The following is a 9,989-nucleotide window of genomic DNA, read 5'->3' as shown; positions in this document are numbered from 1 at the left end:
ATTAAAGAAAAGCATTAACAAAATAATACTAGCAAAATGAACTATATGTACATAAAATGTATAGATAAATGCCCATTTATGCAATAAGTAATTGTTTTAGATTGAAGAGTCACTTATAGTTTTTAATTAACAGATTTTGTACGCCCCTATAATACTAGATTTTAGCTGGGTGTGTTAACACCACATATTAACAATATCGATAACTAAATTCTCAAAATCAACGTGCATCGCATTGAGACCACGCACATCACTAACCGCCAGTCAGCTGTGGCTGCCTTTAATTGGAAAAAATGTCTTCAACATTAATTAAATGTTTTAATTTGGCAAAAACTGTGGGCACAGTTACTTTCAAGAGTTTGCTAACGACGTCTCAAAACCAATTACCAGCATGGAGGTAAGTCTGAAAGCTGACAACAAACTATCCAAGCAAATGTCGTCTATCGACTCGTGTTTTGTTTTGGTTTACATAATCCACAGACCGGCAGTAGTTGGAGGTGTCCTGAAATGCGGCTTGCATACGACGCAATGCGCGCGACAGGAGCGCAAGGAACCACTCATGGAGTTCTTTGACAATCCAAAGCATTGGAGCGAGAACGAAGTGAAAGTGGGACGTGCCTGGAAACTGGATGAATTGCGCATCAAGTCCAATAAGGATCTGCATCAGCTGTGGTACATTCTGCTCAAGGAGCGTAACATGCTGTACACAATGGAGCACGAGTGCAACGACAAAATGGAAATCTTTCCCAATCCCGAGCGCATCGATAAGGTCAAGATATCCATGGAGAATCTGGAGACAGTTGTCCGCGAGCGAAACAAAGCCTATCATTTGCTGGAAACTGGCGAAACGGGCGAACGTCCCCAAAAGCTGGTGCACAACGCCTTCGGCCTCCGCTGTACCTACAGATCCTGTGAGCATGTCCTGCCGCCCTTCATGAACACCAAATGGATTAAGTCGCGTCATCTCGGCTTCGGCGGACGCGCTGTTCACAAATTTCTGCTGCAATATCGCGAGAAGCTTTACAATGCCAAACGCAAAGCCAAAAAGTAAGTATCAATCATATAAATAAGTCGACAAAACCATAGAACCCAATGAGGAAGTCAACTTCGATTTTAAAAAGGTGTTGATTTTAAGCTGCAAGTTTGTTTCATATATTATTTACTTTAGTCGCTCACGCAACGAGGTCATGATGATCCTACGGCGTAATCCCAATTTCGACCTGGAGCTGTTGAAGCGCAAATTCCCCGATGTGGAGATCGACAAGCTACGCCACAGCGATAAGGCGCGCGGCCATTTCGTGCCGAAAGTGGATGGCTAAGGATCATTTATTGTGCTGGTCCACCTACTGTTAAAAGTAAAAGTAACCTTAATATACATTTTAATCATCATCGAATTTTATTTTGGTGCCTGCAAAAGCGGCGATCTTCGGCTTCAGTCGCTGCTTGGCTATCCACGATGGATGCATGCCCGCTGCACTCTCCTCCTTGCCAGCAGATGGAGCTGCTATCGTTGTTTCTGCTGCGTTGCCATCATCGCTGAACTTTGTTTTCGTTCCCTTGAAGCTGGTTATAATTGGTTTCTGTTGCTCCTTGGCTAGCCAAGAGGGATGTCTGTCATTATGCGGACGTCTCTCATTGTATTCCTGCCTTTTGATCGGCGGCTTGCGTGTTCGCTGCGCCATGTGATTATCATCATCTGCATCGGATTCATTATGACTATCACCGGAGAGCACAACGGCAGTCGATAAATATGGCTGACCCGATTCCGTAATGAAAAACGGATCGACCACATATGTGGGTCTCTGCTTATCCTCTTGCTTCGGCCTTTTGGATTTATTATTATTAAGCCCTTGTTGTGGATTGTCTTCTTGGGGCTTATCATTACTCTCCCGCTGCGTTGATCCTCCCCACCTGTCTGGTCTGGCTTTTTTGGTCTTTTCATTAAACTCCCTTTGTACTTTGGGTTTTTGATTGATCTCCCTTTGCTTTTGCTGGGGTTTTTGATTGATGTCCATTTGCTGCTGCTGCACTCCCACATTGGGCTTTTGATTGATCCCTCCGTGCTTTGTGTCAGTTTTAGGTTTCTTCGATTTATCCTGCACTGTTTGCTGTTTCTCCAATTTGTCTGGCTTGCTGCCGGTTGGCTTCTCATCATTTATTTCTGGCTGTGGGGTTTCCAACACTTCCGATGTTATGACATCCGCCGATGGCTTGTGTTCATTCAACCATTCCAGTCTATTGCGGTTCAGCGCCTTCTGCTCCTTGAGCTCTTTGCGTCTGCGGCGCTTCTCCTCGGTCCGATCTAGTTTGATGCGCCGCTTGCTCGTCTCCAATATATCCGTACGCCATTTGGCATCGGGGTCTGCGCTCAGCTTCAAGTTCTCACGAAATTTGGCTACCAATTGTTGCATCTTTTTGTTGAGAGCCAACATGGCAATCGCCTTTTCATCAGGTGTTGCGCGTCCATTCGTCAGCACAGCATTGTGTCTATTATCTAGCAGCAATAGCGAACGCATCAGCTCTGCACGCTTGAGCGCCTTCAACTGTGCCATGCACTCCACATTCCTTCGTAGTCGCTCCTTGTGCTTGACATTCTCCGGCTGCTTCTGCAGTGCCTCCTTCAATTTGCGCAACTTTTGCACCAGCTTCGCAATTGTTTGCGAGCGCGCTTGTTGGATGATCTTCTTGTTGGTAATCACCTAATTGACAAATATTAGTCATTGTCCGTATGTAGAAATAGCATGTTTCACTTACCAAATTGTTAAATTCTAATTTATTAAGCATTGTATTTTTGTACTGGTCAAAACATGCTGCTTTTGCTTCTGGACATGTTTTTACTATCGCATCCAACGCATAACTATCGTTAAATCTGTTAACGATGTACAATTTTAAGCAGCCCCACACTCTATCGATAGGTTCTTAAAAATTATGCGCGATACTTAATCGCATTTTGTACAGTAATTTCATTTGTAATATGAACTCATTAGGTATGTTTATTTCTCTATTTCGACACAGCAGTTTTGTATGGAGGCGAATGATATTGACAATAAAGCAATTTGCATTTCGATTTTATTTCGGTTAACTTGTATGGCAAGTTGGTGTCAGTGATGCACAACAGTCTGTAATATCCGAAATTAACCAACACTTACAAAATACGGCAATATAAAAAATTCTTTCTACAAGAAAACATAAACTCGTAGACTATCGTTAATCTAAAATTATTAAATAAGGCATTACGAAAACGCAAAAGTTGTTGCACCGTGCACAAGTTGAAAGTTAACGCCGTGTTCGCTTAGACTGACGTAAGACGAAAAAAAATAAAACAAGGAGGAGCCAATTTAAGCGACAGCAACAAAGAAGGTCCGGCAGCATACATACACACACACTTGCACACTCACGCACAAGTGCACACACACATACATGCATGCACACAAATACATGCATAGATAAGCCAGCAGTAGCAAGCTTCATGTCGGCAAAAAGGCAAAAACAATAATGTTCATCAAATATATGCAATAACTGTCGACATGCCTGTCGGCTGCTTGAATTGTGTAATTGACCGAATTGCAGCAGATATATATTAGCTCGCGATGAGTGTCTGTGCAACGCTTGAGTCATTGTCATCTCATTCTCTCGCGCTTCCCCGTTGTATGCCTGCGTGCAAGTGTTCGTGATTGTGTGCGTGCGTGCGTGTGTATGTGAGCGGCAACGAAAAAGTACAAAAAGCCTGCAGTCAAAGCGACTCTGACTCACATTAATTTATGCCTAATTATGAGCTTTATTCATTTTAATCATTTTTAATTAAAAATAATTTGTCTACAGCTCTCCTTTATTTGCAGTCGCCACAATCTTCAGTTGCAGCTCTCATTTTGAATTGGGCGAGGAACATACACACACTCAGACACAAACACACACACACACACACCAATACTAACACTAACACATATACACACCTACACAAAAACACGCCCACACACACAAACAAAGATTGACAACACTTTGCGTGGACTGCAATTGTAAACATCGAGAGCGAGAATCAGTACGGCTAACAGAACGAAGCCAAATGACGGAATACAAGCTAGTTGTTGTTGGTGCCGGTGGCGTTGGCAAATCAGCTCTAACCATACAACTAATCCAAAATCATTTCGTTGATGAATACGATCCCACAATCGAGGACTCATATCGAAAGCAAGTCGTTATTGGTGCGTATAAAAATGATATTGATATTGATTATTTTATTTATGATATTTATTTTGAATGTAATCAATATATAAATAACTAAATATTTATTTATTTTTTTGGCAGATGGTGAGACGTGCTTGCTGGATATTCTTGATACTGCCGGCCAAGAAGAATATTCCGCCATGCGTGATCAGTATATGCGAACCGGTGAGGGTTTTCTTCTGGTGTTTGCCGTGAACAGTGCTAAATCCTTTGAAGATATTGGCACATATCGCGAGCAAATCAAACGTGTCAAGGATGCCGAAGAGGTGCCGATGGTGCTTGTGGGCAATAAATGTGATCTGCCATCGTGGAACGTGCAAAACGAGCAAGCACGTGAGGTAAACATATAGATTGGCATATATAGCATATCTATAAGTAATACCATCTAATTAATATATATATTGAAATGTTCACTTTCAGGTTGCCAAGCAATATGGCATTCCATACATTGAAACATCAGCGAAGACGCGCATGGGAGTTGATGATGCATTTTACACACTGGTGCGCGAGATACGCAAGGATAAGGATAACAAGGGACGAAAAGGACGCAAAACGAATAAGCCGAATCGTAGATTTAAATGTAAAATGCTTTAAATGGATTCACGCACTGGTTTTTTTTGTCATGTCATTATTCGCCTGTCCGGTATGTGTGTGCTTGTCTGTTTGTCTGTGTGTGTTGGTGTGTATGTGTGTGTTAGTGTGTGTGCCAGGTTGTTGGGAGAATGGTCGGCAATCGAATGCAGTAGCTTATATAGATTCGTTTGTGGTATTTTGCATTTGCGACTCTTAGTTTACGCACAAATACAAATTCACGCACACACTACCCACATCTACCCACAAACACTCACGCACACACCCACACACACACACACACGCACGCAGAGAGAAGTGCGCGTGTTTAGTTTGGTGCAATTGTTGGGAGGAAGAACAAAATTGTAATTAATTTAAGCGAACTAAAGTTTTATTATGTATGTCAAATCATTTTTGTGCAACATGTGTGTCGTTTGAAAATGCTTTATGGCGCCCATTTTAAGATTATTAACTATGCGTGTGTATACCGTATACATGTGTAAATAACTATGAATACTATTTGTAAACTGCCTTGGTTAAGCTGCTGCGACAGCGCATTTTGATAACCATTTGTTTTTTTTTCTTTCATTTTTTTAGTGAGCACGAAACTAAAAATAACTAAAACTATGTTATTCGCGTGTGTGTGTGTGTGAGTATATCGTGCTTCAAAACGATCTTTGTATGTAAATCAAATAATTAGTTTTCAGTCCCTTTTTTCTTTACTATTACTGATAGGCTTTACAGTCAATGCTTAACAGTTCGTTGCATTTTTTCGGAGCTATATATATATATATATATATATATATGGCCAGTTGCGTTTGATTTCGTTACCTCCTTCATACACACGCACACACACACATACACACACGCACAAGCAGAATTCCATTAGAAATTTCCACAAGCAAAAAAAAAATGAAGAAAAAAAGCAAAATATAAATGCAAAATTAACGAAAAGAAGCTCACTGTTATTATCGTTTATGTGGTGCTAAATTGAGAAAATCAACAACAGATAACAGCACAAAATATTGTATGACTTATTATATGGAAATCGACATTTTTATTTTTATCTATTTATCTTACTGACAGATCGAACAGTTAACTAGCTTATGCGAAACTCTATTTTTGAATTGAATTGAGAATTAAAAGCAAACAGAATCGTGTCTATTAATACGTATATGTATATACATACATATAATTACAATGACCTTATGCACCTAACTCACATATATCATTTTCCAATTTATGATTAAAGAGCTTCGCATAAGCCAGATCCATACATAGTACATATATATAGCAGATGGATGCTGCATTAAACAACAAGCAGCCAATTACATATACAAATATAGTTTGCTTTAAGCTTTTTATACATACATAAATTAATATTTAATTTTTTTTGTATTCATTTTTGCCATACAAAAAGGAAAGTAATAAATCAATTGTGTGTACTATTTATATATACTTTGTAACGAATCAGTTATTCCTTCTCGCAAACATCAATTGTAGTTACGAAATAAAATTTATAACTAATTTACAGAAACAATTTCTCGCTTAACGATTAACTTGCTTCGGCACTTCTCTATCTCGTCCATGTCTTGCCAATCGCCAAATTTTGGAGAAGTGTATTCATCAAACGGTGCATTGGTCATATATAAAATTGCATCGGCAGGCAGACAATATTGGGGCTGTAATATTTTTGGTAGCATCAGACGGACCTGCATTTGATAGTCGGAAGGATTGTCTTTGAATGATAATGGCAGGCGATCTTTCATCGAAGCTGCTATTGGAAGATCGATCCTAAAAAGCATGAAAATCGATAGGGCAAATAAGCAAATTCGACAAATAATTATATTTAAAGATCAATTGAAACTTTACTACCTGTTTTCATATCTAATAGCCAGTCTGTGCAGAATCAACTGGCAAAAAATCACTGTCTGTGAATTTGTCGATATCAACTCATCAGAAAGGCGCTGGAAGACTTTCTGCAAATGCTCCAATCTTAAGGTCTCCCAATTGAACATACAATACAAGTGCACAACAGATATAAGTGACTCCTGTTGATTAGGTTGAAAGCTGGCTAACCTATCAATTTTCTCCAGTAACAGCTCGAAATTTGGCAACAGTTTTGCGACCAGACATTCATAAAAATATCGAATATTTAATTGGTTATTGGGAGCTAACAGGGCTGTCCACAGATTCTCAGACCAATAGTTTGGCAAACTTGCACCTGCAAATTCGAAATGGAAAAATGTTCTCGCAATCCGCATTTGAATCCTGTGATCTATCGAATTTTCCAACAACGTCTCCTTTTCATTAATACTCTCATTGATGCTCAGCAGTTCATTAAACAGTTCATATAGGTCCTCTTTGGCCATTCTGGAGACATAAGTGATATAATTCTCTCGCTTAATATGATCTGACACGTTCCAGGTCGATAAGCTGTTTAGATATGCATGCTCAATGCTTTCAATAAAAAAATTAAACAAAGTAATATTAATTAAATACAATACCAAATGCAAACTTACCGCCTTACCCCCAACGAGATATCAGAATGTAGTAAGCCTTTTATTATCGTAGATTGTGGCAAGGACTTTGTCATTAGAATTTGCCCAAGTTCCCAAACGTCATTACAATTGGAAATCATGTCTTCAATTAAATTTTTCGTTTCATTTAAGTCAAGATGCTGTGTTGCATATTTTAAAATATTTCCAGTGCTTTGCAAATACAAATTAAATATGATCGTTTGAATTATTGGTAGAATTGAATTACTTACGTTGTCCAACGTTTTGGATAGGTCCTTAAAACCATTAAAAGAGTATTGAGCACTTTCGCGTCCTGCAGCGGTTGGTCGTGTCCTCCAAGTAGATTTGTTAGGTGTACTAATGTGTTGAGTGTGCAATTCCTTATTATTTCAATTAGATTCAAATGGAACCCTTCGAGTTGACTCCAATTGTGTACATTATTTGTTAAAAATAAATCCACACTTCGCTGTTGCACAAACAAGATTTCTTCCTCAGTATTACAGTTTAGTTTATCAATTAAATATATATGCAGCTCTGTAGGCTGCCGGCACTCTTTAACTACGTTGATATTTATGTCATACATAGAACGGTAGAAATCAATGGCGTGATCTTCCCAGCATAGACAAAAGAAAGCCGGAAGACGCCACCATCCATGTTGTGATTTTGGAACATGCTCGAGTTGCTCCAGGAGTACCCGAAATGGATGCAACACATTCGAAGTCTGATAATTGCATAGCATTTCATATGCACTTTTTGTGAGATGAACCATTTCTTTATTTATGTTATTGCAATCCTCAATTACATATGAAAGCAAATAAAATGCGAATTCGCAAACATCATCGCTTTTGTTAAAAAGCGCCGCTATAAATGACATGTAATCGCCTAAAGACAAATGCTTGATGGTGACCTGAAACGGAATCAGATGATGATCTTCCAATATTTGGCTTTCAATTTATTTAACTCACCTCAAAAAGCTCACAGATTCGATTGCAGGCACTGTTTCGTAAATCCAAGTGTTCAAAATTTCGCACAAGTGTACAAATTTTTAGCAGAAGATTTTTAGAGATTTGTGGCTGCTTTTTGATCCCAAGGCAACTCAACCAGTGGTGCAGAGCAACACCACACCATTCCACTTCAGCAAGCGCCTTCACAAACTGCTTACCGATTATGTCAGAAACAAATTTCTTCATTTGCTCTTCGGGCAGAAAATAACCTTCCAAGTTGTGCAGCTCCGGTTTGTTGGTAGCTGTTAGGAACTCTATCAGCAAATGGGCACTAAAGAGTTCAGCTACAGTAAAGTGTGCCATCATGAATTCGAGGGTCGAGGTCCGCTCTTCAAGGTTTGGATTCTGTAACAATTTGGTGTACAAAATGTGCAACCAATTTGCATCATTACTTTCGTCTTTTAGGAGCGATAACTGAATTCCAATTGGCGCTGGCTTTTGCGTAGATGCCTTTACTTCCAGGCTCTCCATTATTATGATATAGGAGAATAAATCCAGCTGCTGTTGACCATTGGATTTATGTAAGCTCTTGTCGAGTATCATTTCATAAATTAAACGTGCAGATCTACGCTCCTCGGAAACCGTCGACTTTAATAGTTGCTCAATGCGTTTGAACAGTTTGTGCGACAAGATGCATTCTGCTCCCAATTCGCACAGAAAATTGTCCATGACCTGTGCGAGTGTTTGGCCATCTTCTGCCTGACTGTTGTCATTAGAACTTCTTGGGCAGAGCTGATTCAGTAGAAACTTGCCCTTTTCTGGTATGTTGTTCGTCCATAATGCCACACACAAAAGTACGTCAGTCACAAGTTTGGCATTGTGGATATTCAATATTTCATACTCGCATGTTGTGGGAATTATCAGAGCAAACAGCTTTTTAATTAATTTCAACGATAACTCATGATATTCACCGTTTCTGTTCCCGTATATTAAGCCGAAGGTGAATTGCAGAACACGACTTACGCTCAGCTCATTGGCAATATCCAATGAATCGAGCAGAATATCTAGCAATTCGTCGATCCTTGCGGCTACCAAAGATTCAGCAGATTCTTCTAATGACATATTGGTAGTAAAAACAGACCGCTAAATACAATTTTTTTTTAAACAAACAGCTGTTTCTGTGAATTCGCCAGTGTGACCAAATCAATTACACACAAAAAAAAATTAACAAACATTAATTTTACTTTTAGATTATATTTCATATGTATATGTTTTTTTCTTCGTTTTTCACGATTGGAATTTGTTTCGCCAATGGGCTGGCGATCGTATCTGCAAATTGCAGAAAAAAACTACAAACTTTAATTCTTATTCTTCATAAATGTTGAGCATTGAATTGCAAAATGTGGCGCAACTAATGTGAATATTCACTTGACGCCGATTTCAACTAATCTGCAATTCCCGGCAAATAGCCAACAACATTTATTTGACTTGCATGGACGTGTTTTTATCATAATGACGTCAGCGTGTGCGCTTATCTAAGCACTTATCAGGCTTATGTTTTTGGTTCTTCTTTGAACTAACCTCAAATGGTTAAAGAAGAACTGACAACAAACAGAAATTCGAATTTTTGGAAAGCACTTCAAGCTGACTAAGAACATGATGGAATGGGTTTTCTGTGATTCTAATCCGAAACTTCCTATAATTACTGGACTGGCTTTTCAGTTTTCATGCAAAT

The 9,989-nt window shown here is 39.1% G+C and overlaps 4 protein-coding genes across 7 annotated transcripts; 2 read left to right on the top strand and 2 right to left on the bottom strand.

The window, feature by feature from the left end:
- Positions 1–236: 236 nt before the first annotated feature.
- LOC6563008 (39S ribosomal protein L47, mitochondrial) lies at positions 237–1,380 on the top strand. The gene is made up of 3 exons (XM_001990479.3): positions 237–394; positions 478–1,044; positions 1,166–1,380. Exons 1-3 carry the CDS (start codon positions 291–293, stop codon positions 1,314–1,316), a joined length of 822 nt encoding a protein of 273 aa, XP_001990515.1. The 5' UTR covers positions 237–290; the 3' UTR covers positions 1,317–1,380.
- Positions 1,306–2,781, bottom strand: LOC6563009 (translation initiation factor IF-2). Its single transcript, XM_001990480.3, has 2 exons — positions 2,752–2,781; positions 1,306–2,696 (listed from the first exon to the last, which is right to left on the bottom strand). The coding sequence occupies exons 1-2, from the start codon at positions 2,779–2,781 to the stop codon at positions 1,377–1,379; spliced, it is 1,350 nt and encodes a 449-aa protein (XP_001990516.1). The 3' UTR covers positions 1,306–1,376.
- Positions 2,782–3,161: 380 nt separating this feature from the next.
- LOC6563010 (ras-like protein 1) lies at positions 3,162–6,243 on the top strand. Of its 4 annotated transcripts, none has more exons than XM_001990481.2 (4): positions 3,162–3,357; positions 3,837–4,199; positions 4,303–4,559; positions 4,642–6,243. In XM_001990481.2, the coding sequence occupies exons 2-4, from the start codon at positions 4,061–4,063 to the stop codon at positions 4,813–4,815; spliced, it is 570 nt and encodes a 189-aa protein (XP_001990517.1). In that variant the 5' UTR covers positions 3,162–3,357; positions 3,837–4,060; the 3' UTR covers positions 4,816–6,243. The 4 variants fall into 4 exon arrangements, with proteins under 4 accessions (XP_001990517.1, XP_032592899.1, XP_032592898.1 ...); XM_032737008.2 differs by having other exon boundaries at positions 3,187–3,299; XM_032737007.2 differs by having other exon boundaries at positions 3,189–3,299; positions 3,820–4,199.
- On the bottom strand, positions 5,165–9,706 carry LOC6563011. The gene is made up of 5 exons (XM_032737005.1): positions 8,276–9,706; positions 7,562–8,217; positions 7,314–7,502; positions 6,667–7,251; positions 5,165–6,585 (listed from the first exon to the last, which is right to left on the bottom strand). Exons 1-5 carry the CDS (start codon positions 9,374–9,376, stop codon positions 6,315–6,317), a joined length of 2,802 nt encoding a protein of 933 aa, XP_032592896.1. The 5' UTR covers positions 9,377–9,706; the 3' UTR covers positions 5,165–6,314.
- Between the last annotated feature and the right edge of the window lie 283 nt (positions 9,707–9,989).

This window comes from Drosophila grimshawi, unplaced genomic scaffold (assembly GCF_018153295.1).
Source record: "Drosophila grimshawi isolate 15287-2541.00 unplaced genomic scaffold, ASM1815329v1 contig_311, whole genome shotgun sequence".
Classification (NCBI taxonomy): Eukaryota; Metazoa; Arthropoda; class Insecta; order Diptera; family Drosophilidae; genus Drosophila; species Drosophila grimshawi.
Note: the sequence above shows the minus strand (reverse complement) of the source record. Positions and strands in the feature narration are given on the sequence as shown.